Source organism: Lodderomyces elongisporus, chromosome 5, assembly GCF_030384665.1.
Source record: "Lodderomyces elongisporus chromosome 5, complete sequence".
In the NCBI taxonomy this organism is placed as follows: Eukaryota; Fungi; Ascomycota; class Pichiomycetes; order Serinales; family Debaryomycetaceae; genus Lodderomyces; species Lodderomyces elongisporus.
In genome coordinates this window covers 811050-838287 of record NC_083677.1, presented here as the reverse complement: position 1 = coordinate 838287, position 27238 = coordinate 811050, and the positions used below count along the sequence as shown (strand labels likewise).

At 37.6% G+C, this 27238-nt stretch overlaps 10 protein-coding genes across 10 annotated transcripts; 5 read left to right on the top strand and 5 right to left on the bottom strand. All coding sequences in view use genetic code 12, as the record gives it.

Annotated features, from left to right (window-relative positions):
• Positions 1-379: 379 nt before the first annotated feature.
• On the top strand, positions 380-2827 carry ABZ1 (para-aminobenzoate synthase, (PABA); the record flags this gene model as incomplete). Its single annotated transcript, XM_001524435.2, has 1 exon — positions 380-2827. The coding sequence occupies one exon, from the start codon at positions 380-382 to the stop codon at positions 2825-2827; it is 2448 nt and encodes an 815-aa protein (XP_001524485.2).
• A 369-nt stretch (positions 2828-3196) lies between these two features.
• Positions 3197-5791, top strand: PAT1 (DNA topoisomerase 2-associated protein pat1; the record flags this gene model as incomplete). The annotated part of the gene is made up of 1 exon (XM_001524434.2): positions 3197-5791. The coding sequence occupies one exon, from the start codon at positions 3197-3199 to the stop codon at positions 5789-5791; it is 2595 nt and encodes an 864-aa protein (XP_001524484.2).
• Positions 5792-5947: 156 nt separating this feature from the next.
• Positions 5948-7384, bottom strand: PVL30_004172 (uncharacterized protein; the record flags this gene model as incomplete). The annotated part of the gene is made up of 1 exon (XM_001524433.2): positions 5948-7384. One exon carries the CDS (start codon positions 7382-7384, stop codon positions 5948-5950), a length of 1437 nt encoding a protein of 478 aa, XP_001524483.2.
• A 3998-nt stretch (positions 7385-11382) lies between these two features.
• SUR1 (zinc-finger protein) lies at positions 11383-14130 on the top strand (the record flags this gene model as incomplete). The annotated part of the gene is made up of 1 exon (XM_001524432.2): positions 11383-14130. The coding sequence occupies one exon, from the start codon at positions 11383-11385 to the stop codon at positions 14128-14130; it is 2748 nt and encodes a 915-aa protein (XP_001524482.2).
• A 630-nt stretch (positions 14131-14760) lies between these two features.
• IMG2 (54S ribosomal protein img2, mitochondrial) lies at positions 14761-15138 on the top strand (the record flags this gene model as incomplete). Its single annotated transcript, XM_061119528.1, has 1 exon — positions 14761-15138. The coding sequence occupies one exon, from the start codon at positions 14761-14763 to the stop codon at positions 15136-15138; it is 378 nt and encodes a 125-aa protein (XP_060975511.1).
• Positions 15139-15492: 354 nt separating this feature from the next.
• SSK2 (Suppressor of Sensor Kinase (SLN1)) lies at positions 15493-20061 on the bottom strand (the record flags this gene model as incomplete). Its single annotated transcript, XM_001524431.2, has 1 exon — positions 15493-20061. One exon carries the CDS (start codon positions 20059-20061, stop codon positions 15493-15495), a length of 4569 nt encoding a protein of 1522 aa, XP_001524481.2.
• A 452-nt stretch (positions 20062-20513) lies between these two features.
• HUB1 (ubiquitin-like modifier hub1) lies at positions 20514-20735 on the top strand (the record flags this gene model as incomplete). The annotated part of the gene is made up of 1 exon (XM_001524430.2): positions 20514-20735. One exon carries the CDS (start codon positions 20514-20516, stop codon positions 20733-20735), a length of 222 nt encoding a protein of 73 aa, XP_001524480.2.
• Positions 20736-21075: 340 nt separating this feature from the next.
• Positions 21076-22245, bottom strand: PPG1 (Putative serine/threonine protein phosphatase; the record flags this gene model as incomplete). Its single annotated transcript, XM_001524429.2, has 1 exon — positions 21076-22245. The coding sequence occupies one exon, from the start codon at positions 22243-22245 to the stop codon at positions 21076-21078; it is 1170 nt and encodes a 389-aa protein (XP_001524479.2).
• Positions 22246-23439: 1194 nt separating this feature from the next.
• Positions 23440-24867, bottom strand: ARG8 (acetylornithine aminotransferase; the record flags this gene model as incomplete). Its single annotated transcript, XM_001524428.1, has 1 exon — positions 23440-24867. The coding sequence occupies one exon, from the start codon at positions 24865-24867 to the stop codon at positions 23440-23442; it is 1428 nt and encodes a 475-aa protein (XP_001524478.2).
• A 362-nt stretch (positions 24868-25229) lies between these two features.
• zrg17 (cation diffusion zinc membrane transporter Zrg17) lies at positions 25230-27227 on the bottom strand (the record flags this gene model as incomplete). The annotated part of the gene is made up of 1 exon (XM_001524427.2): positions 25230-27227. The coding sequence occupies one exon, from the start codon at positions 27225-27227 to the stop codon at positions 25230-25232; it is 1998 nt and encodes a 665-aa protein (XP_001524477.2).
• Positions 27228-27238: the final 11 nt, after the last annotated feature.

Genomic DNA, 27238 nt, shown 5'->3' with positions numbered 1-27238 from the left:
AAAATCATACTCTAAATTGTATTGAATGTATTATGAATGCCATTGTCACAGATGTTTCTCTGATGAAGATGGTGATGAGGTAATGTATGTTCTTTTTCTCTTTTGTTACCAACAACCCTGCTTTTACGAGTATTGGGAAATGAGGCTTTGGCATATTTTATAGATGAATTTGTACAATTTTATTTTCTTTTTTCTTTTTTCTTTTTTTTTTTTTTTATTTTTTTTATTACTTTTTATATATTTTTGCCCAAGCGGCATTCCATAATATTGAAGACCATACATTGTATTGTTCTTTTCTGTTCTTTTCATCTTTGCCCCATCTTTACTTTCCTTCTGTCTTCAATAGTCTTCATTTCTTTCCACCCCACCTACGGTTTCAATGATCTTATTAATTGATTCATATGACTCGTTCACCAATAATTTAGCACATCTTATAAAGAGTACCACGAGTGTAAATGTTGATATTGTACATAATGATGCAATAGATGCGAAGGATTACGAGGCATTTTATAAGCAGGCGGCTGAAAAATATCAATGTATTGTTATAGGCCCTGGCCCAGGCCATCCAGCCATTAAGGAGGATATAGGTATTATCGGTTGGTTGATCAAGCGCATTACACAAGATGGTCCCGAACATGCTGTCCCTATTTTAGGGATTTGTTTAGGATTCCAAAGTTTATGCTATGAATTCGGCAACGAAGTGTCTAGGCTTCGGAATGTCAAACACGGGCAGATCTATTCAGTCGAGCCAACTGGAGAAAGTGGGTTGTATTTGAGCAAGGAAGGTTTTGATAGTGTACGATATCATTCGCTTCATGTCAAAACACCATTTTCAAGCAACATTGAACCGCTCGCGTATTGCAATGAAATAGATATATCAGATAATGATAACCATTTTAACGGAGACGCCGACGAGAAGGAGAAGGAAAAGGAGAAGGAGAAGGAGAAGGAAAAGGAGAAGGAGAAGGAGAAGAGGAAGGACGATATAAAAGGAGCGTCAAAAATTCTTATGGCTATGAAAATAAGGGATTTCCCATTTTATGGAGTCCAGTACCACCCAGAATCCATTTGTTCTCAAAAAGGTAAAGACTTGGTGAAGAATTTCATAAAGATTGCCAATGAATACAACTCTAAATACCGTCGACTTAAGTGTCCTCTGACACGGGTGTGTGATAGTACTCAAACAATGCTCAGAAATGGCACCTCCAATGATTCCTCCAAAGGCACCTCCAATAGCACCCCCAAAGGCACCTCCAACGGCTCCTCTAATGGATTTACCCATCGATACCAGGATATTCAATTCATAAAACTCAATCTTAATGAGAAGATTACTCCCATAGATATATGTGATCATTTCTACAAAGAGGATGGTGCAGCAAATTTCATTCTTCTCAACTCCGCCTCTACGCCCGGTGAGTGGTCAATTATCGGATTCCCTACTCCTGGAAAAAGCCCTGTTATAACACACTCTGTGGATGACATAAACCATGTCTCAATCTCAACTTACAAGTCCAAAAACAAAGATGTTCAAACAATAAAAGTCGACGGAAAAGAAGGAATGTGGAGTTTTCTTGAAGAGAAATTACGCGAAAAGTTTATCTCGCGTGATGATTTGAAAAGTAAAATTAAGAATTACCATTCAAGAGAAATTCCCTTTTTTGGAGGATACATGGGTCTAGCATCATATGAAGAAGGGCAACATGTAATGATCAAAAAGCTTCTGCCCATTTGTCGTGAAAACACGACAACTCCTGATTTGAAATTGGTTTACGTTGAAAACTCTTTGGTATACGATCATATAACTAAAGAGTGGTTTCTTATTTCCTTGGAGAATTCAGACTGGGCTAAAGATATGAGCCAAACATTGCAATCTATAACACCAATAAATATAGATTCAGTGCCATTAACCGTCAAGGACCTTGCTAAGAAATGCGACAGCAATTTAATCAAGTTTGATTTTCCTTGCTCAGAAAGTTACAAGGCTCAATTTGAAAAATGTCAGGAATATTTACATTCTGGGGACTCTTACGAATTATGCTTAACTACTCAACTGAAGATTGTTTTACCTTCATACATCGAGCCATGGGATATTTACAAGGTGCTTACACTTCACAAAAATCCTTCACCGTTTTCGTGCTTTATGGATTTTGACGACTGTTGCTTGATATCATCTTCACCAGAAAGGTTTTTATCTTGTAAACAAGATGGCACAGAGAAAGTTGTTGAATTGCGGCCAATCAAGGGTACTGTGAAGAATACACCCGATGTCGATATTGCTAAAGCCACAAAAATTTTGAAAACGCCAAAGGAAATGGGCGAAAACTTGATGATTGTGGACTTGATTAGGCATGATTTGTACCAATTCACAGACGATGTTAGTGTGACACAATTAATGGCGGTCGAGGAGTACAAGACTGTTTATCAACTAGTTAGTGTGATTCGGGGTGTTTTACCAGAGGCACCAAACCATTTTCAAGGTCTTGACTTGCTCAGGTATTCGTTGCCCCCTGGGTCAATGACAGGAGCGCCAAAGAGAAGGTCAGTAGAGCTTTTGCAAGATATCGAAGAAATGCAGCTGAATGTTGTAAAAGGTGGTAGAAGGGGTATATATAGTGGAATAGTGGGGTATTGGTCAATTACAGATGATTCTGATTGGAGTGTTGTTATCCGGTCAATATTCAGCTATAAAGATGATGTTGAAAACTCAGAATCAACAAATATTTGGCGAATAGGTGCCGGTGGAGCAATAACAGTTTTGAGCGACTGCAAAGGAGAATGGGAGGAAATGAACTTGAAACTTACAAGTGCATTACAAGCATTTAGGTAGAGAGAGAGGGGAAAGGAAAATGCCAAAAAAAGAAACAAAAAAAAGAATGCAACTATAGAGATTGTAAATATAGAAATAGAGGTACAAGAAAGAGGCAGAGACTTCAGTCTATTTGTGCTGTTGAAAAATTTAATATTTGTAAATATTTTGAGACTCGACATGGGTACTGCATGTAGATGAGATGCGGCGGCCTTACCTTCTAATTTTTTTTTTTTTTACTTTTTATACTTTTTTACTTTTTTTTTTTATACTTTTTTTACTTTTTTGCGCAAAACTTCAATTTTCTGTTGTCGAGAAAATTTCGGCAACAAAGCAAACCTAGTAGTTTTAATCTATATAGTAAATCAAGTTTCAAACTCTATAACAATCATGTCATTCTTTGGATTTGATCCTACCCAGCCTCCAGCTGGGACGAGGAACGATGAAGCGTATGATTTTGAAAATACCTATGACGGCTTAGGAGAGTTAGAAGAGGATGATGCATTCAACTCAGAAACTTTTGGAACCAGCACGAACGAGATTAGAAAGGATTTTGAATTTGGTCATACCGACAATAACACTGGTACCGGCGCTGGATATCAAGCTACTCCTCATGCTTCCCATACTTCTACTGCTGCCGCTGCCGCTGCTGCCACTGCTACTCCACAATCGACTTCAATTAGTTATGCACAAGCTGCTCAAAGTGCACCAGTTAACGATGACGAATTTATGCAAGAACTTTGGGGAGAATCAAATGCTCCAAGCAAATCTGCAGGCGTAAGCACAAGTGCCAAAGGAGATAGCCAATCGTCAGAACGAAAAGTTCTTTCATTGGAAGAGATTGAAGCTCAATTAACCGCAATTGATCAAAGTCAAATGCCAAATTTTGCTCATCAACAACCTGGTCTGTTTCCACCACAAGGCTATGGTGTTCCAGGGATGATGCCTCCGCCTCCCCATATTCCACCACAGCATTTCAATGGATATATGATGGGAGGATTCATTCCACCTAACCAATTTGGTATGCCTGGTATGCCTCCTCAACCTATGCCACCAATGCAGCCACCTATACCATCATCTCAGCCTCTTCCGCATTCTCAACCTGTTCCTCCTCCACCGCAACAAGTTCAGCAACAGCAGCAACAGCAGCAACAGCCACTTGTATCCATACAGCAAGAGAATCAACAGCCACGAAATGCTATCAAAGCCAATGAACAAAATGCTTCTCAACAAGCTCGAACCAAGCCTCAAAAAGTAGACTTGTCTCAATTTCCTGTTCTTGGTTCGAAAGAGGCCACTCAGCAACAGCAACTTGCACAGCATCAGCCACAAGCTCAGCAACCTCATTATCAGCAACAGCAACATCAACAACAACAACAACAGCAACAACATCAAAATTTTTTGAGGGGGCAAGAGAATCAGCAATTCGATGCACATCAACAATCTCCTCGTCACCACCATCAACGCCTTCAAGATCTCTCTCCCGAGGAAAGAGATAAAGCTCTTAAGAGGCAAGAGAAGGTATCGAGAATCATGAGATACTCTGGTATAATGAATCCAAAGGATAAAGATTTTGTCACTAGATTCCAATTGTCTCAGATTGTTACTGAAGATCCATATAATGAAGACTTTTACGCTCAAGTGTACAAAGTTATCCACCCTAAGTCTGCCAATGGTACCCAGCTTCAGGCACCCGCTCAGCAAAACAATTCGATTGCTCAAGCATACTTGGATCACAGTGGCCATAGATTGGGTGGTCGCTACAAGAGAGCCGATGTTGCGTTGCAAAGAATGCAGCAACAGGTGCAAAAAGCGGTTGCAGTTGCCAAAGATAGACCCAAACCCAACCAATTATCTAAAGAGGGTGCGTTGGGTAAGATTTCGTTTGCTAGCGGTAAAAAGCCCAGACAACAGTTGGAAATTATTAGTAAAGCGGCCGAAAGAGAGAAGGAGAACAAGTCGGGAAACAAAGGTGATGATGCTAACAGCAGCAGCAGCAACAACAACAACAAGAACAACAACAATGGCAGCGGCAGCGGCATTGGTGCTGGTGACGAAGACGTAAGGAAATACGGTAGAAAAGATATTCTTGGTATCCTTGAAAATATTATTTCTGAATTGATGAATGTCGAAAGTGAATCAAGAACACTGGTTGATATCGATACTTCCAAACTTTGGGAAGCAATGAAAGTTTTGGAGCAAACTTCTTCTTCTGGTGATCCAGAAAGCGAAGTCAATCCATTCGTTCAATGTTTGAACTACAACAAGATGTTGAAGATCTTGATGAGACTCTTTAAATTCCTCAACAGAGAACAAATCTTGACCATTGCAGCGTTGATTATGTCTAATTTGGAAAACTTGTCTGTGATCAAAAATGGATCATACACTACTTATCCAGATAAGAAAGTTCCTGAGAAAGTACTCAAGCTTGTTGATGCTTATTCGTTAACATTTTCTAAAGTGTTGATGAATGCTGTTTTGGAGTTCAAGTTTAGTGAAATCATTGGCCTTATTGTGATTTTGATTGAGCATAATAATGTTGCGTTTGTTTCTACAACAAAGATTGGTTTAACCATCTTGACTACATTATTATCTCGAGCAGAGTTGATTATCGGAGAAGCGCAAATTTCAGCTACGGACTTGGCGGAATGGTCCTCATGTTATGACGAGTTATTCACAGCATTGGAATCTAGAATTGCTGCTATTTTCCCACCTAATCCAATCGAAGTTGATGATGGATCTTCTAGAGAGAATTATATTTGGCAATTCCTTGCCACGTTATCGGTTGGAGGTAAATTGAGTCACCAGCGGATTATAGTTGATGAATTGAGAGATGAAATCTTTGGAGTGATGAAGAGAGCAAGAGAGATCGATCCTCGTGATATGGCAAATCTTTACAAGAAGCAAAACTTGTTGAACAATTTGAACATGTTTTTAGTCGTTATGGGGCTTGTTGCCGATGAAAATGAAATTAAAGAGCTCTAATTGTTTTTTTTTTTCAAAAAGAATGTATAGTTGATAAATAATAAAACAATTTGAATTATTAAGTGAAAAATTAAAATGTGAATTATAAATATATAAAAAAAAAATAATAAAGTATTAATTAATAGTAAACTGAATTGAAGGACGGGTATACGTATATTAAGTAGCTTTAAGACCTGTGCCATTGAAGCTCATTAACGAATCTTGTGATGAAATAGATGAAGCATAGCCAGATTTGGGCTTCTCCAACTTAAAAGGAGGCAATAATTGCAGCAGCAGCACCACTACCAACGATGGTGGAGCTGTCCTCGATAATTGTTGTTGTTGTTGTGCTGGCGGTGGAGGTGGAGGTGGGAGTGGTGAAACAGAAGAAGAAGATGGATATGGGTAAGAATATGATGGTGATGGATTGACCAGTTCGTAAGAAGCAAGTCTATTTGTGAGATCGTGACAGAGCAACGTTTGTTGTTGTAATTTCTTGCGGAGATTGCGTATTTCTCGTTGTTGTTGTTTAAGCTCGTAGTGGTGTTTGTCTTTGAGTAGCATCATCTCAAATTGGTATATCGACTCGAGATTAGCATCTAAACTTTCCACAGGTTCTGCATCAACAGGTGTGATTACAATTTTGTTTTCAGTTGTATCTTTCCTTACCTCTTTGAGTTTTTCACTTTTCAGGTTAGGTATGGATGTAATGTGGGTTGTTGTTGATTTCTTCACTAGCCGTACCGGTGATCCATTTGCATTTACTTTGAAAGCACCTTCGATTAAATGAAGACTATTGCTCTTTGATTTTACATGTGCTCTTTTGTATATTTGGATATTAGCATCAGTGATTGAGATTGCGTCGGTATCTTTTGTTGGCGTGTGTTCCAAGGATGTTGAAGTACTTATTTCACCCTCACACATGGTTATAGGTTGGTTCAGAGTTGCCAGGCCAGCATAGTGGTCGGAGTTGTGGGAGTTGTGGAAGTTGTGGAAGTTGTGGGAGTTGCATGAGACTTTGGAAATGTGAGATACATGCGAAGAAGTAGATGTAAGTGGTGGTCCGTCCAATTGGTCGAGAAGGCTGGCACATTGTGAGTCCATACGTGGTAGTTGGTTGTTGGCAATGACGGGTTTTCGAGGTGTGTACAATGCAAATATCGAGTCGTTTTCGAAATCATTGATATCTGGTATTGGTTCCAGTGGTGGAATTATTGAAGAATTATCAGTGAGTGGTAAACTAGGCTGGGATGGGGTTGAAAAGATGTTAGTGCCTGCAGTTCTTACATCTGTATATTGGTTGTTGTTGTAATTATTATTATTATTATTATTGCTACTGCTGTTATTGTTGCTGTTGTTGCGGCTGTGTTGATTGAATGATCCTGTATCAGGGGTATGAGGGAGATAATGGTTTTGGTTGTGGTGGTAGACAAGATGATCATTACGTTCGTTTCGTTGTTCAGCTAAAGATACAGGTGTTGAGATAGTGAGTTTTTTGAATAAGTTTCTGGCACTATGGACGCGTTTAATGGTTCTTTCACCTCCACTTGTGGTACTATTGCTATTGATATTTGATGTGAAAACACCTGCTTGTTTGTTTCGTTTGAAAAGCATCTTTCTTATGAATAGGTGTATGTGTATGTGTGTGTGTGTAGGAAGGGGAAGTATAAGTCTTGAATCAAAATATAATCTGGTAAGAAGAAAGGGTTCTCATATATCTAACCAAACGAATACCGATTAAATTGTTTTTAAGCTGAAAGAATTAGGGGTACTCGAGTATTGTCCTGAGGTTGTGGAAAACAAATGAAAGAACCAAGTAATACTAGATCTTCTTTCGTATATATATGTATATATATTTGTATGTATGTATGTGTGTGTGTGTGTGTGTTAGTGAATGAGTGGGTGAGTGCGTTGATTATCTTTTGTTCTTTTATAATGAGGATGGTGGAAGTACCGGATTAGGGAAGAAGATTGGCAACAAAACAGACTCTCTTTCCAAGCAAAAAACAAAAAAAAAAGTTGGGTTGATGACTATTCTATTTAGGAGCAGCTTGTCTAATGTTCGACAATCTAGAACCTAAATAAAAACAATAATAAGGAGAAGAGCAAGAGCAATAACAATAGCTGGTGTAATAGTAAGCGTGATAAGGTGAGGTGGGAAGAGGGGAGGGGGATGGGCGATAACAATTGGATAGTATACTGATTACAATGAGTTAATTAATTACCGGAAATGTTGATGTTATTGGATCATGTAAATTTCTGTAGTGAGGGAACGATGGAGATGAGCGGAATAAGCCGCAACAATGTGGATTTTGGGATCAAATAAAAACACAGGAAATTCAACACCGACTGCATTTTGGGTGATTTTTTTCTTCAATAAAGGAAAAGGAAAAATAGAGGGAGAAAGAGAGATAAAGAGGGAGAAAGAGAGAGGGGGGGTGCTTCCCAAGCCAAACATCAACCAACATTGAGAACAATAACTGAGAACAATTACAAGCAATCTGCCACCAGGTGCCTCCATTCTTGGATCTCAAATCTTGTTTCATAAATACATGTTATGTAATTACGGCACAGTTTAATCATAGATTCAAACTATTTTTAATTGATCAACATGTAATTCAAGATTACAATAGGCTAAACATTGTGAATCAGAAATATATGGAAAAAATTAAAAATAGTAAAGAACAACAAAAATTGATACAATGTTGTTGTTTCTTTTTGTTTTTCTTCTAAAAATATCTAACACCCAAAAGAACAAAACACAACAACAACAACATCTCTTTTTTTGCTAACGTGACTACCTAGAAAGGAAGAAAAGAAGTAATTTCAACTTACAATAGTTGGTTTTGTTTCTTTCCCTTTCTTGTTCTTTTATTTGTCGAAGTAAGGATTAAATACTATGTATGGTTAGGAGCCCAATATGGAATGCCAAAGCAAGAGACTCATTCTGTGCTGGTATCCCGTGCACATACATTTACACCAATAGAAAGAAATACAGACACAAATACAGATAAAAATATACAAACCCAAGCACATTCTAGTTGCTTTCCATACCTCCAGATAGTATATTTGACTCAAGTAAAGTTGGTATTAGACATCTAGAGAGACCCTACATGCACCAAAAAACTTTCAGCAAATGGGTAGGGTGCGGAGAAGGGGCTAAAAATTGTAACAAACACCACCAACTACATATCGTAACCTATAACTTAGAAAGGTTGGGCAGTTTCATCTAATGTTAGGTTTTTTTTGTTTGAATTCATTTATTTCATTTATTTCTCTTTTTCTTAATCTCTATTTCTTTCATTATCTTGTAAACGGTAAGATTGGTAACAACAAGGAATTGATTAATTTAAACTTCTCTAATGTCTGTAGATGTACACCTCTTACTCTACACCCGGCCACACTTTCCTTTGATTAAACGTTGTCGTTCAACAACTGCTTCCTTTTTCTTTTTCGTGTTGTTTTTCTTGAGGTGAGTAAAATAAGATCGACATTCTCCGTGCTCTATCCAGTACGTGGTGTACCATAAAATGACATGACATGTTGTTGTGACTTGGAAATTACCACTTTTTGCCTTTGCTACCGTCTTGTATTATTTTTAGTTCTTTTTTTTTCTTCTCCTTGTTAAATATAGTATGTTACTACGGAAGTGATGGAGGGAGATATCACCATTATTGATTGCTACTGTTGTATACCAATTTTTTACCAATATTTTGTGGTTCACCAATGTTTTGCCAATGTTGTTGTGTTTTCTTATTGTGGAATTTTTCGAAACTTTGGCGTGGGAACGGCGAGCGGTGCCAGTACGAGAGTTATATGTTTATGTTTACTATTTTAATTCAATTAATTTTTTTTTAAAGGCTTGAGCGGAAGAAAAAACAAAAGCGCAGAATATAAAGAACTAGCCGCTGAGTTCCATAGCCATTAGCCATAGCCATAGCCATATCTATTTCCAATTTTTATTATCCTGAAATTTAGCACATCAATCTCAGAAACTTATCATCATCATCATCATCATCATCATCATCATCATCATCAACTTCCATGGTACTTCCTGCTCAACTTTCATTTTCCTTTATTTTTATTATATATTTTTTTTTCATTTTGCTTTTATAACAAAGTTAAGAAGGATCAGAATGTATCATATGTTTCAAAAGCTTTTGCACATAGACCAGAAATCAAAATAAAATACTAAAAAAAGATTTGAATATGAGAGACAAATCAACTCCGTTCAATCCCAAACATTCCTTCCTACAAGTTTTGCATTGCGGCGCACCTTTGTTTGACTCGTGAGGCCGACGAATCCGCTCAAGTCAGGAGATATTGTATTACTTTAGGGCTCGACTTTGCCGAAACATCCTATGCGCGGCTTTGATTTGTTATCGATTTTTAAGATTCTCTTTTAAGATTCTCTTTTAAAACTACATTTGCATTAAAGAATGGCAAAATATAACGCGTTGTATTTTGTATTTTGTATTTTGTATTTTGTATTTACTTGATATTCGCAATTGTTGTTTAAAACTTGCGCGTGGACATGACGTTTGAGATTGCAACATCATGGCATTGAAATTATTTCAGTATCTCTACACATTCCTTATGCACTCTTTTGCCATAAATTTGCAAAAACACAAATGCAAATCACAATTAAGAAGAACCATAAGAGTTTAGAGAGAAGCAAAATCAAAAAAAAAATAATATAATAAAAGAACAGTAATGCAAGAAGCTGGAATGTTGAAAAATTTAAATGTATTTTTATCCTTATTCCCCAGAAAGACAACTGATTGATACCAGGGGATATCATTAAACAAAGAAAAAAAAAAGAGAAAAAGATATATCTGGGAAGTTGACTGGCTCACAACTCTGAAATGGTACCTTGCATTGTAGATTGATAGTAAAGACTAACTTTTTATTTTAGTTCTCTCATTCTCATTCTTTCTCTTTTTTACTTTTGTAAACAAAAACGCTGGAGTAACATAACTTAGTTAGAATAGTTAATGTTAGATTTCAATCATTGTAGAATATCATCGGTTTGTTTGGTTCATTAAACCTTGCTGTAAACATATATATATATAAATATATGTATATAAATATATACTTTAATACATTGATATCTCACAAGTATAAATCACGTGATCCATATCAATTGTCTGTTGGACAATTTCACAAAATGACGCAGAATAGAAAAAAGGGACAAGGACTAAAAGTGAGAAAGCTAAAACATGAGGAAGAGAAAATTGTAGGAGCCAGGTCCTTAACCACCAGGGTGATTGCAAATTCAAACTGGCTTTCACTAAATAGATTTATACAAAGAATTACAACCAATCCTTTCACATTATTTGTACAAACGTTAAAATTTTTCATTTCTTTTTTTTTCTTCATTCTTTTCCTTTCTATCTTTTGTTGGTATATCTGGGTTTAATTGAAAGAAGAAAAAGAAGAAGAAAAAAAAAACAGAACAAAATTGTTTTCAAATTACAAGTTGTGGTATTGATTTCAACTTGTTCCCTAGTGTTGTGTTTATATTTAAAGTGATTAAATTGAGGAGAAAAAAAAAGAGACAACCAATCCAGTTTCCGTGTTTCCTTTGCTTTCAAGTATACAATCCAATCTAAATGTCAAAGCATATAGAAGTATCTCCTCGAATACAATCCGTGGCATCTGCTACACCAGATGCGTCACAAGACCCATCACAAGACCCATCACAAGGTTCGAAACAGGAGTCATCCCTAAATGGGTTAACGATTGAACAGATTCTCACTCATGGATACGTTCATGGTCACATACACAAACATGGAGACCATACCCACATTCATGGCCACATCCACAACCATGACCACGATCAACATTTCAAGTATCAACAAGGCTCACTACCGAATAATTTTCAAGCTAGCGGAAATAATAATAACAACAATAATAATGATAATACTGCTAGTAATAGTAGCATTTCAAGTTGCAATGCCAATTTCCACAACCCTGATAACAGCAGCTATGAATCGGATGAAAAATTTTGTAATGAGTTGGAGAACTTTGTCAATTGTGAAGATGTATTTTGTGATGACTTGGACGACTGTTTTTTCTATAATTGTTTTGACGGCAACAACAACAACAACAACAACAACAACAACAACAATATCAATAACTGCAACAACATTTGCAACAGCAGCAACAATATAAGCAGGTCATCGATTGCATGCAATGGAATGCAGTGCGACCAAGTCTCGAATGGTGTACCAGGAGTCTGCTGCAACAATATTAATTGCACCAATATACAGAGACCTATTACTGGAGGCAATACTTTGGCAAGTGCGGTATCAACGGAATCAAAAGATGGATCATCTACTGCTGACAGATTACAATGTTGTAATGACCCACACTGTTTGAATCTAGACTATAATCTGGGTTCAGGATCGCAATCATCTCAACATTCTCAAACATGCTATGATCCCAATTGTACCATTGGTTCTACTTCTACAATAGGGACAACAACAGCCCCAACAGCCCCAACAGCCCCAACAGCTTCAACAGCTTCAACAGCTTCAACAGCTTCAACAATATCATCCTTTATGCACTCAGAAGAGGATAATCTATGCAATTTACAAACAGCCAAAAGGCCCTTGTTTGAAGATCTCATCAATAATGTACACCAAAATATGCAGCTTCAATTCCCCAAAATTGGTGGATCATTCAGTAGTGGGCAGAAAGAAACAGAACCGCCTGCGAGAAAAAAATTGAAACAAGAGAAAAATGGAGGCACTAATGGGGAAAAAGGAGGAGATGGAAAAGATGGAGGAGAAAGGGGAGGAGAAGAATGGGGTAGAGGAGGCAACAAGAACGGTATTAATAGCGGTGCTAATGATCGAACTATCAGTAGTGGAGGCAATAATTCTTTATTTCAACTTCATTTTCCTCATGAATGCCATGCAACAGACGTGGCAGAGTCATCCAAACACCATCACGTGCACCAGTCCTGTTTCCACACTACAATTCCTAACGATATTGATTTTCAAAACTCGAGTGACGAGAAAATGTCAATTTCAGATTATGAATTCATGGTTCGCTTCAACAATTTCAACAATTTGATGAGTAACACCGGGTTTGTCGACGGTGGCAGCGACCATGTCAACGGCAATGGTAATGGCAATGTTGGCAATGGTGGCAATGGTGGCAATGGTGGTGGTGGTGGTGGTGATGCAAATGGTAATTATTCCAATACTGAAAGATTGATAAATTCAAACCTTGAGAACGAAGAGAATGAAGCTCAAAATAAACAGCTTTCACAGTATCCCTGTCAATGGGAACGGTGTTTTAAAAAGCTTAGTGATGAAAATTTCATGAGCCACATGAATGACCACTTGAGCCAAGAACAAACTACTGGCAAGCACCCCTCATCTTTTCAATGTGAATGGAACGATTGTAATTTTACCGATTCGAGTCTCGACGCCTTGCTTGGACATCTACAATCTCACAAACAATCAAATAATGCTTCACACTATCCTACAAACACTTCAAACTACAACTACCCTGCAAACTTTTTAAGTCCTATATCTTCATCAAGCCCGCACCCGAATAGTGAGCTGCCGAAAGACCACCATTTCAGTCTTCCCTCGCAAAACCACCACCACGTTATTCACGATGTAAACATTACATCAATGCAAATCAAACCTAAAAAAATTAAGACTCCTATCTCAAATTCATGCTGTATCCAGCAGTCACCACTACCATCTCAAATAGTACCAACAGAACCAACAGAACCAACGGCACGAACAGTGCCAACAACAGAAAAAGTCACATCAAACATTATTACAAACCAAGAAACGAGAAAGAAGCTAAACAGAATGATGGCAACAAAAACATCGCACTGTTGTCATTGGGAGATTGGGGTAGATCAAGATGGGAAACCTGTTTCGTGTGATAATGTGTACCACTCTGAAGGCGATCTTCAACAACATATTATCGAAAACCATATTGGATCAGGCAAATCTTCCTACAAATGTTGCTGGATCGGTTGCGAAAGACACAATGGTAAGATCTTTACGCAGCGACAAAAGCTTTACCGACATATCCATACACACACAAACTATAAGCCATGCAAGTGCCCTGAGTGTGGAGCAAGTTTTGCAGTTGAGTCAATGTTGCAACAGCATCTCAGAACTCATTCGGGCGAAAAGCCTTTTGTGTGCAATATATGCAAGAAATCGTTTGCCACGAGCAGTTCCTTATCCATACATAATAGAGTTCACACAGGAGAAAAGCCCTTAAAATGTAAATGGCCTGGATGCAACAAAAGCTTTAGCGAAAGCTCAAATTTAACAAAACATATGAAGACACATACAAAGAACATCATTGTACGACCAATGTAATTCTGCACGAAGAAAATCCATTAATTTCAAGAAATATACCTTCGCAGTTTATAGTTTAACATTTAATAGTCACATTTTGTTCTATTTTTTTTAAATTTTTTTTTAATTTTTTTTATTTTTTATTTTTTTATTTTTGATTGTTTACTTTTTCTGTAATGCCCGAACTTTGCTTTAAACACAGCACTGATACCGGCATACCATTGCTAACAGTTGCTTTCAACTGGGTTTTCAATATTCATACTGTTGAACGGTCTTTCTTGACTTTTCTGGTAGTCACATGGTAGCGTACACATTAAAATATGTGCATTTTCTGTATGAAAAAAACTTACATATAAATATATATATATGTATATACATATACACATGTACACATGTACATATACATTAATGAGAAAAGACACACTCACATTTTGGTTTTTTTTTTTTGCGCACAAATTTGCGCGACATCAATTATGAACCATCAAAAAATTTCATGTTCTCAAACCTTAAACATTAACAAAAGGGGGTCAAACAACAGTTGGGATACTTCAAAAGAAAGTAAGGAAAAAAAATAAATTTAATCAAGGATAAGATCAATATCCACTTTAACTTGTTTATCTCAATAAAGCAAAAAATACAACTTACATTAAAATGAAACCAACAAGCACGTGTCTCATCGGTATTATTAAAGCTCCAAAACCAGAACTTGTGCGATACTCGATTCCAGACATAAAGTCTATTCTGGTCAAAGATCTTCCTGGACGTGGATTTGGTTCGGGAAATTACTTTATCCCAAAGACTAAATTTAATCATTGGCCGGTATATAAAAAAGTACAAAACACAAAGATCCAAACGGAAATCAAACGTATACAGGGTGATCTTCAACAACTTAAACGTGACTTGTTGAAGTTTGACCCGGAGTTGGTAATTACTATGAACCAAACAGCTGGAATCATGAATGTTAAAGGTGATGTTGTAAAGCAACTAATGGCATTGTTTGAAGAGCAACTGGCGAAAGCAAAAAACTAAGGGTATAACAAAAAGAAAGGAAAGAATCTTCTTTTTTTTCCTTTTATCCCTTTCTTATTCAACTGGGGCAAAGAGAGTATAGGCTGGTTCAGGTTACTTCAGGTTTGACCATGATAGAACAAGTTTGTTGTAATTTTAGTTGAACCAATATCAAGTTACAAGTTTGGTTCTTCTTCTTTTCATTGAATCTTTTTTTTTTTTAATTATAAATATATATATGTATATATTATAGTATTGTAAATAGAAAATACTTATTGGAGGTTAGTGTGATTTTTGGCTACTCAATATGGATATAGTTGTAACATATTTCCTTCAAAACAGTGGTGCATTTGGGAATTTTAATGTACACAACGATTAGTTGACACTGCCATTCTCTGATGAAGGCGTACTCAATTCTGATCCACTACCAAAAGCCAACTGTCTGATAGACACCATCCATGGATCATTGAGCAACTCCACTGCACTTGGTCTCTTTTTTGGATCATGTTCAAGGCATCTCGAAACAAAACGTCTTCCTTCTTCGCTCAATTGATCAGGGGAGGGTAGTTGTGGTTTATGACCAGCAGCAATGTGGTACATAATAGCCCACTCGTTGTCAAGATTGGCCCATGGTCTTCTACCAGTAGCCATTTCCAACACACAGCACCCCAATGACCAAATATCGACTACTCCACTTCGGTCGCCAGAAGCACCGGTAATGACTTCTGGGGACATGTACATCGGAGTACCGGTCATAGAGTTTAAATTCTCTTGATTGTTATTACCAGCACCAGCAACAGCGGGACGAATGGATTGTGTAGAAACTCTTGTTCTCCCACTATTGGCAATCACCTTGGCTGCTCCGAAATCAACAAATTTAATAACACCATTATGGTCAAGAAGTATGTTTTCTGGTTTAATATCCCTATGCACCACACCAGATTGATGCAAGTATGCCAAACCTTCTAACATCTGAAGAGTGTATACTTGCAACACCATCTCGTCTTCAATACGTCCATGAGTGAGCAACGATGCTAGAGAGCCTCCTTCACAAAACTCCATAAAGATATAAACTTTGTCACGATGCACTTCTACACCAAAATATTGAACGACATTCGGGTGGTTGAGCATTTCCAACACCGTCATCTCTTCTTTGATCTGTGGAACTATGCTCTTTATGGATTGGCTATCATGAAACCTAATCTCCTTAACGGCCATTATACCACCAGTGTCCAAATTCACAGCACAAAATACTTGACCAAAAGTACCTCCACCAATATATTTACCTTTCTGCCACCTAATTGAGACACTGGAAAATGAAGAAGCCAAGAGTGTAACAAATTGATACTCCAGATCACTATTATCAATAACTTTTCCAGTCGACTGGTATTCATTCAGCAACTCTTCCCTATACTTTTCAATTTCGGCAATCTGCTGCATAACTTCTTCACGGTACAATTTGTGTGCATACTCATCGTTCAGATTCTCTATATTTCCCCTTTGAGATGACCATTTAAGCAACTTGTTCTTTTCAGCTTCACTTGAACGAGCACCCATAATATCAAAATGGGAAATCAACAACGACATGCATCGCGCCACCTTCACTTTCAATTTACTAAATTGCTCATCATTCAAGAATAATATATTGACTCCTCTAGTCATATCCATGGCAAACTCTAATGCCAAAACACACCATCTAAAGGTTTTCCTGTCCGTTGGAATACAATCATCACATATGAATTTTACCCAGTCAATGGCCAACTGGATCAACTTCATGATGACTGCCGATTTCCTTGAAGCGTCAAGGTTCTTGGCTGCATTCTTACCGTAATCACGCGCAAACACAAAATAATTATTGATAACAGCTTGATAATCACCCCTTGTGTCCAACTGTTTGAATTGATCACGGGCTATCCTAACCGAATCCAAAACAGATAAACTCATACGAAAGAAAGCTTTGTTCGTTTTTGTCAACTCCAGATGAACCTTAGCCAATGAACATCGCTGTTCAATTGGCTTCATTCCACCTCCAACCATTAGCACATCGCTTAATAAATCCAAAAGCTTGTTACGTGTCTCATGCATCTCGGTGTGCGGAGATTTGGTAACCACAAGGAGTTGTCCATTCTTCAAGTCGGTTATGGGAACAGAGTCAATCGTAACATTAACAACGGCACCTTCCCAAACAATGGGTTTCATTGGGCAAAGTGCCATAACATAAGCGTATTTAGTAGGGTCCTGTAATTGCTGATCTTGCATAATCCAGCCATCAGTAGGTTGGATCAAGGAAAGTAATTCAGAGAATGCAGCTTGTGTCGCGCTTGGGTCCAACCCCACATAGTCACCATTCAAAATTTTCAAAATCTCATGCTCGTTGCCCTCAAGTTCAGCACTTGCAAAAAAATAAGTACCATGTGCTTCAACCGTATTTGTATACACCAAAAAATGATTTGTCGCTTTCAAGATATCAAGGAGGATCTTTGTACTATTTTGATGCGCGGAAACAGGAATTTCAAATACCAATGAGTTGGAGAAGGACCTAGAAATGTCTCCAGTGAATCTTGCCAATTTTCTTCGAGTTTGGCCAAAATTGTCCAAAGTAGCACTGTACCATCTTACCAAATCACGAGGATCACCGCTATACGAAGGGGACCTAATAGCATGATTGAAATATGCCAATAATCGATGGTTCAATCGCAGTGTCAAATTGGCCACTTCCTCTGCGACAACAGCTGACCCACCATCTACAAAATAGCCGAGTGATTTAAGGAAAGTCCATGCTTCTTCAAGTTCTTCGGGTTCTTTAAAAGTTCTGAAATTTGTTGGCGACCTCGAGCTATCAAGAAGCTTTTTATTCAAAAGCACCAAATAATATCGAATCGATCGTAAAATAACAGTATCAAAATCGGCAATTTCGTTATCAAACAAGTCTCCAAGAAGCCAGTTCTTGGAAGGGTCTGGTCTCTTATATTCTTGAATCCCCAGCTTGACTTCTAAAGCAATTGTAATGTACGATTTGAAATCTTCAAGCATTTGATCAATCATCATTAATGTTGGGTTTTGCAATTTTATGGCGTAGCCTAATCGTACAATAATAATTTCTTTAATCAATTTGATTGGTATAACACAGATTTGAATCAAGTCATGCAAGTAGTCTGGAAGTTTCATAATTTCAAACATGTGGCCCAATCGAATATATGTTTCTTTTGATTTAATCATCCAAGGAGAAATGAGTTTGAATATTCGCTTCTTGAAAATGGTGTGCACATCCTTTTCCTTCATCAACCTCTCAGCAAGAGACTTGTGATCCTCATCAAAGATTTCCTTGACAATCTTGCTGCTAGAGTCTGGTGATGTCGCAGATGCATTTTCTGGATGAGCTGGATTTGAATGAAACTCTACTGGCGATTTAGTAATATCGAGTTCGTCGTTTCCAATCCAAACTCTTAATGTTTCAGTTTCGCGATTGATACCATCGGTAATTGTAAGCCATGCGGTTAATGCATCTAACCTATTTTGGAATTCCTCACTTCGACAAGCAGGCTTATCACTTCGCATATCTTCAAGATTCCTCCACAAATTGCATGCCTCGTCGTATCGATTCAATATCGACTCGACTTGTTCTCTAATTGAAATGCCACTGGCACTACTATAATCCACTTCAAACTGCATGATATCATCAATCAATTGCTCAACCAAAGTACGCCTATAAGCAACGATTTTTCTTTGGTCATCTTCGGTTCTATTAAACATCTTTGCACGTATCCCAATCCAAATATTTTCTTTAAAAGTGGTATGAAAATACCTCTCCAATGGATTATCCGGGTTATTGTTATTTATGAGCTTGGTCTTTTCTGATCTAACAACATCACCTGTTAATACCGAAGTTAACATTGATTGCCAATCCAACCGTTCAATCACCGCTGGGTCATCGGCTTTTTGGTTTTTAAAATTTGTAATTTTGGTTAAATTGACGTTGGAATTTTTCATTAAGGAGAGTGCCATACTATAATCGATCTGATACTTGTCTTCGTCAATAGCAGCTAACAAGGTTGCATTCTCGCTGTTTTTGTTTGACATGCCTCGATTCCCGTTTCCGTCAACATAGTCGTCATCATCATCGTCATCTTCATCATCGGAGCCGTCTTCATCTTCCTCTGCAATGCTCTTAGCCCCACCATCATCGTCTGCACCAGTAATTCCTTTGGTGTAATAATCATCCACGGTCTGGTTTTTAAGTTTTCTCAAGTATGACTTTTCTTGTGCTAAATATTGGGCATCTAATTGATGTGAATTATACGATGATGACGAGTGAGTTGCTGTTCTTGATCGTGTTCTTATCACCGAGCCACTTGGAGAACGGCTGACCGAGGGCTTGGTCATCGGAGGAGCGCCTATGCCTCCACCAACACTACTTCCACTGCCACTTCGCGATTTTGTTTGAGGGCTTGCTGGTTTCTTATTACCCAAAGCAAGTGTGCTTGCACCCGGTTGTATGCCAACTTCGTTATTGCCATTACTAAGCGATCTTTTCACATGCAGTTGTGAATTCACAAGCGGTACGGCATTGCTTGCCGTCTGAGCACGCAACAATGGAGGTTGTCGACTAGAAGCAGCCGATGACGTGGATGATATGCTAGCAAAAGAGGAACCTCTGCTTTTGTTGGACCCGGTGCTGTTTTTTCTAGAACTAAATACAGAGTTTTGAAGGTGAGCTTGTCTTGGTGATTGTAGCTGTTCTTTTATGTCCTCTATAGGTGATACATCTTCCAGCACTGGTACCAGCAAAGTATCTGAGTTGTTTCTCGAGCCTTGCTCGTGATGCTCACGTGGCTCATGTGGTTCATGTGGTTCATGTTGGTGATCGTTTTCTGCTGCCTCTAACACATGTTCTGCAAGTTTTATCGAGTCACTTATAAACTCGTCTAGACCAGATTCTCCCATTCTTCAAAAATTAATATACCTGCTTGGGCCTTTATATGAGCTCAAATTTGGATATCTATGTATGTGTATATGTATGTGTATATGTATGTGTATATGTTTGTATATATATATACAATAATAATTATAAGTTTATCTAATGAACGAAGTCGTGTTGCTAGAATCTGCAAGATTTGGAAATCTCCTCTCTTTCTCCCTTTCTTCCCCCCTGAGGGTTTTGGCAACAGATTTGAAGATAATTATTTTTATTTTTATTTTTTATTTTTTATTTTATTTTTTTTATTATTAGTTGTTCCTTTTTGTTTTTTTCCCCTTCTCTTTTTCTTCTCTCCTTCCTCTGATCCTTTTTAATCATTCAAATATATTAGGGCTGCGCGAATATACTTGGATTTAACTTACTCACCCAGTCAATCCATATCTCTATACATACTTTACTTGACAGTTATAACCACACGATGATCGAGATACAGGCAAACGATAGATTGGGGAAAAAGATTAGAGTAAAGTGTTTACCCACTGATACAATTGGCGAGTTAAAGAAAGTTCTTGCTTTGCAGATTGGTACTCCATACGAAAAATTAATCTTGAGAAAAGGTCATCAGGTTTACAAAGATCATATCACGTTGGATGACTATGAAGTTCACGATGGATTCAATTTCGAGCTCTACTATTCATAAATTATTGAGCTATGGAAGACAAGAGGAGGAGATAACGAAAATTTTTTAGTAATATTCAAAAATTGTTGATTAATACAAAGTTCTATAGAATGCAGCGAAAGTAATAAGAAAAAATTAAAAACAAACTGTTGAAACGTCGAAAAAAAATGGAAAAGGAAAAGGAAAAATAAAAATAAAAGTAAAACATTAGGGATTGTGAAGATGAAAGGAACCAAAAAAAAATGGGGGAAAATAATACTCATATAACAGATCATAGTTTGTGTGGAGCAGTTGTTTGAAATCACGGGCAACTTATTATAATAACGTGCAAAAACACCCTATAAAAATACCTTGTAAAACTCTACAAGAAGTATTCAACGTGTTGTCTTTTTGGTCTTTCTTGAAAGTATGCAGCAAAAAAATCAGAATTGTTATTTGACGGCAGATCTAATAGATCGTTATCGAAATTGACCCCATTAACGCTTTTGCCATTGATTGTATCTTCGTCATTTTCCTGTGAAGCTTCAAAAATATTGAAATATTGACCTGGTAATACTCCCTGTTCAATTTGGGTTCTTGTCTTGTCATACATCGCTACTCCACTATTTAGTACATTATCGGGATCACTCATATCATTTGAGTGCAAATTTGCTTTTTGTGTATAACATGAGTGTGTGATTTCCAACACACTTGCCTTGTTGCCGCATCGATAACAGTAGTTTGGCGCTGACCAAACAGTCAAACATTTACCCTTCCAATAACTGGTATAGCCTTCATTGCACAATTGGTGTGCTCTGATCATTTGCACCAAATTATTATCGTGGCAAAACTTGTTCATTATATCACTTCCAAAGAGATAGCCTGCACCTCTTGGGCTCAGTTTGAAATCCGTGATTTCAACATCCGGATCGGACCACACCAAGTCGGCCATTATACCATCATGAGGTATTTCTCGAAACCTATCCACTGCTCTTATTTGATCAAGTTGTTGACAGCTTGGTGAGAGACCTCCATGACATGCAAAGATTGTGCCGTCAATCGTGGCACCCAACGGTAAATAGTCAAATAAATCAGTGATATATGTCCAAACATCAGCAGATCCGCTATACTTGTTGAGCACTTCAGTGTAGAACCCGTAATTTGTAGTGATTGTTCTTGACTCGTGGTTCCCTCGTATAAGACTTATCCGATTCGGATACCGTAGTTTCAACACCAACAATAATGAGATAGTTTCCACGGAGTAGTACCCTCGGTCCACATAGTCCCCTAGAAAAAGATAATTTGTGTTTGGCGGTGAGCCGCCAATTTTGAAAATCTCTAGCAAATCATGGTACTGACCATGAATATCGCCCACTACGGAAATAGGCGATTGAAGCGAAATTATATTGGGGTCTTGTAATAGTTGAGTCTTTAATTGATGGCAGAGCTGATGAATGGTTTCGGGTGGAAGGATCTTTGGAGGTTTATGATCAAGTAGCTGCTCTAGACAATAGTCCAAGTCGGATATGGGTATACTGAATGGCACTGTCATGAAGTCATATAACACTTGTAGTTTTTAACGAAACCAAAGAAAAAAAAACAAAAAACAAAAAACAAACAAAAATATTGAAAAAAAAAATAGATGCTGTGATAATTAGAAATTTATAAGTAAAAATATGCAGGGACGGTATAGATTAAGTTGAGCAGAGGCCAACTAAAAGTTAAATAATGGCAGCCAACAGGTTTTTTTCAGTTAATCAATTTATGGTTCAATCAATCAATCAATCAATCAATAAACCAATCAATGTTATCCTTTTTTTTCTTTAAAAAAAATCAAGGATCAAATCTGTGTTCAACCACGAATCTATTATCCTGTAGATATTTCCCTGTCGCTTGATTGGTATATCTTTGTTAATTTTAAAAACAACAACGACAACAACAACAAAGATTGTTTCAACTGTGTGCTATTTGTCCCTTTTTTTGGCAATTTCAAAAAGGCAACAGAATAAAAGATTCTGGTTGATAATGATGTAGAATAATTATTGTGTTCTAGTCTATCTATTTTTTTTTTTTTTTATTGTTTTAGTTTGTTTTTTTTTCTAATGTAGGTTAGTACTACTATATCGGCAATTAGTGCTGGTGGGGCTTATCAGAGTCAAAAAATTTAATTTGTACATATTTTGTTTATTACAATTTAATTTTTGTAAACAAAGTTTTACTGTAACATCAAGAGCAGGGGGGAGGGGACGGAGACTGGGACAAAACAACAGAAAGCAAAAAGAAAAAAAAAGAGAAAATTTGAGAATTCCGCCGCTGACGAAAAAAATTTTGCGCTTTTTATTACGCAAGGATGAACTCGATGTTGTATCCTGTAGTTGTGTACAAAATCTTCTACAACGTGGTAGTACAAGGCTGGCAAAGTGACGTGCGTATATATATATTTATATATTAGTAGATATGTATCTCATCATTTTATTCAAGAGAATATATTGAAATAGCTTCTCAACCGCTACTAGAGGTTCATACCAAAAGGTATGGATCCTGATACCTATTTTCTTTTCTTTTTTTTTTGTATAAGGAGTACTCCATTGTAGTTATTACTCTCTTAGTTTTTATGAATACCATGGGCTCAAAGAGTGTGTAATTGTCAACATCAAATATTACGAAAAGGAAAAGAAATGGAAACAGAAATAAAAATAGATACAAAGATAGACTAGTAAAAAAAAAACCTAAACAAATATACTGATCAACTATTTCTAATACAATGCTCCAATACTGCAAGTCCTTCCGTGATGTCACCCTCAGGTATATTCAATGCTGGTACAAGTCTCACTGTATTTAAGCCAGCAGTGATAATTAAAAGCCCATTCTCTCTACATTTCTCCACAATCTTGTTGATATCAACTTTTTCATCAAACTGCAACCCCAAAAGCAAACCTTTACCTTTAACTTTCAAAATCTTTTCCGGAAATTCGTTGGCCAATTTTTCCAACTTATCGGTAAATAAATTGGATTTTTCATTCACTTTAGCCAAGAACTCCTCATTTGCAATTTGATCAACAACGTAGGATCCAATTCTTGAACCCAACGGGTTACCACCATATGTAGTACCATGATCTCCCACAGCTAATGCATTCTCAATTCTCTCAGTGATCATTGTAGCTCCTATGGGGAAACCATTACCCAATGCTTTTGCCATTGTTACAATATCTGGATGCGCTTCCTTAGGGAGGTGGGAATGTGCCCAAAGCTTTCCTGAACGACCCAACCCACATTGAATCTCATCATATATTAAAACAACATCGTTCTCGTCACACAACTGTCTCAACTGCACCAAAAACTCGCCATCTATAGGATTGACACCTCCTTCACCTTGAATTGGCTCTATAATCACCGCACATGTCTTATCTCTCGATATAAGCTGCTTAACGCTTTCAATATTATTAGGCTTGGCAACATTGACTCCAGGAATCAACGGAGCAAACGGCTTTTGGTACTTGGGATTGGGTGTTAATGATAATGCACCAAGTGATCTACCATGGAATGAATTCTCAAAAGTAATAAACTCCACTTTTTCTTCACTTCCCCCACTCACCATCTTACCGTACTTTCTAGCAAATTTCATGGCGGCTTCATTTGCCTCCGTACCTGAATTGCACAAGAAAACTCGTGCGGCATCACTCATACCATCTAATTCCCGTGTCTTTGTCACTAGCTTATTGGCCAATTCCCCAGCTGGTAAGTTGTAGTACAAGTTAGAACAATGCAAAAGTTTCTGCGACTGGTCTTGAATGATTTTGCTTATTTCTTCATTGGCGTGTCCCAAACATGTAACTGCAATCCCGGATGTAAAGTCTATGTACTTACGATCCTCCAAGTCATAGATATGCGAACCTTTACCATGGGTAAGTACAAGATTTGGACGAGCATACGTCGTAACAGTGTACGGTTTCGATACAGTTTTGATGTATTCGCCAGAGTGTGAATCATCACCAGCATCGGGGATACCTTCGAATATAGGTTTTTTTGTAGAACTGGATGACGATGATGATGATGATGATGCCGACGCCGTTGTTGTTTTTGGATCTGAGCTAGCAAAACGTGCTAATAATAAACTCTTTCCAATACTAGCTTTAAGTGGACCTGCCACTTTGTATGAAACCAGCCTCAACATGTCTATATGGGTTGAACTCTTTACAGCAATTTAAAGAAAAAGAAAAATTTGTGAAGTTGAACAAAAGAAAAAAAAATGGAAAGAAATGAAGAGAAATGAAAATTATCAATGAAAAAAAAAAAATTGTGCTGAGATCGCTGAGAAGAATTTTGCGCGCTTAATTGATGTGACTCAGAATCTGTATTACCATTTTGGGAACAACCGTTTGCGAGAAGAAAGCAAACTGAATCAGTGGATGCAAAAATAAAGAGAAACAAACAAGAGTTGAGTACATACTAATAATAATTATAATCATAAAAAAAAAAGAAAACAAAAAAAAATAATAAGAAACTCTTGACTCCTTTTATCGTCCAGAAACTAGATCAGAACCTGTCTATGTCTATGGTAATTTCACATTTTGCCACCTTTAGCCCTCTTTCCAACTTCTTTACCTCGTTTTCAATTATTCTGTTTGTTTCAAACTTCATTCTCACCTCGTCATCAGCATTAGCGCCTTTCATTTCAATAGAAACACCTATCACGTATAAGCTATAGCTAAACTTTGTGACAAACAATTTCTGTATCAGATATCCATGTTTAAAACAATCGAGTCCAGTTATCTGGTCCATAATATTGGACTTTGTAACACTATTTTGATAGTCCGAGTATGGGAAAGCACATAACAAAGTGCCACCAAGGAATTTGACAAGGTTCCATCCATTGTAACAAAGCAAACAAGCTACCAATATATTGGCACATTTCTGTATATCGTATGCTAATTCCTGAACCCAAGAGCCAGGGATTATTGGTACCACAATGAGAAAGATAATGTATGTGATTGTGATTAAATAAGTAGGATAGCTTCTCCAAGCCTTAATCATATTCAAAATACGCAGACTCATAGTAGCACTGTTCATTGTTGTGCTACCACCTTTATAGTAATTTATTTTACCCTTGCTGAAGCCATTATATTGCTGAGCCTTGTCTGAAGTCGAGTTAAGCATATCGTTAATCCGATCATACGCCAAAATCACGTTGGAAGATACAAGCGAGACAGCTAACGATATCAACAAAACCACTTCATAAGCAACAATATTTCCTACAGGCCCCAGTTCTTCATGCACATGATGCGATAAATGATCATGTTCACCATGGTCTTCGTTGTCATGCGACATCAAAGAGAGCACAAGCTCCTCAAAGAAATGACTAAACAAGTCGAAACCAAGCATCACAAGAGATGCACTTAATGCAAAACCAACAAGCACCTCAAGCCGCTCGAGTCCAAATGGGAAAGATATCGATGGTTTTTTCCATACTTCAAAATTCGCCATCACATCCACAAGCACAATAAATAATGAGCCCAAGGAATCGTAGAAAATCAAATGAGCCAAGGTGGATAATGAGCCTACACCCAAATTAAAACCTGTATAAAATACAAGAAGCGATGTTGCAAAATGACACGCGCTCCAAGCAAGTCTCCCCTTTTGGCTTTTGCTTATCGAGGCAAATGTTTCTTTGTAATTTGGAATTGGATACAGATCAGCTATACTTTTCAACGGTGCCTTTTCAGCCAAGTCCGCCAATGGCGGCTCCTGGAACATATTCATCGATACCGAAGAGTGTTTATATCTATGTCCCTTACGATGGGCTGGCTTAACCTGGAGCGATGAATTTGATCCGTTACCATGAACCATAATTTCTTGCGGTTTAAAGTTGAACGGTCCGGACTTTGTGGGCGATAAAGATCTTCGTACTGGGGACTTGGCTCTAAAGTTTTTGTTCACGCGCACTGGAGAGGGTGATCTTGGTGGAGATGGAGGTGGTCCTCTTGTTGGAGAACTGCCTCGACGCGAATAATTATTGATACTATTATTGTTATAAAAACCATTGCCATATGTTGATATTGAAACATTTTGAGGGGAGTTATTGATTGCGCCATTGACCCCGTCATTGTTTATGCAAAAAGAATGTGCTCCTTCAGGTGAAGTGGCATAGTTTGCAAAGCTACTTTCGTCTCCATCTTCTTCAATTGCATTTGTTGAGTCCATTAGGAAAGCCGATAATGGTCGCGAGCGTCCACGAGTTGAATGAGACGGTGGCTGGAGTACAGGAGAATTTAAAAGCGAGTTATTTGAGTATCTACGTGTAGAATTTGCGCCATGTTTGGGCGTAGTTGGTGTAATTCCCAGTAGTGTTTGTGCATCAACTAGTGAGTCTGCCGAAAAGTTTGCACTAGCCAAAAAGCCAAGACTCGAGCGTCGAGAATTGCTAGCCATCTGCGTGCTTTTACTTGGCTCATTAATGTTGATGCTATCGTTATCATCCGTGATGATACCCAATGGATTTGATTGGTTTGGAAGTACTATGTTTGGTACATTCATATGATGGTTGT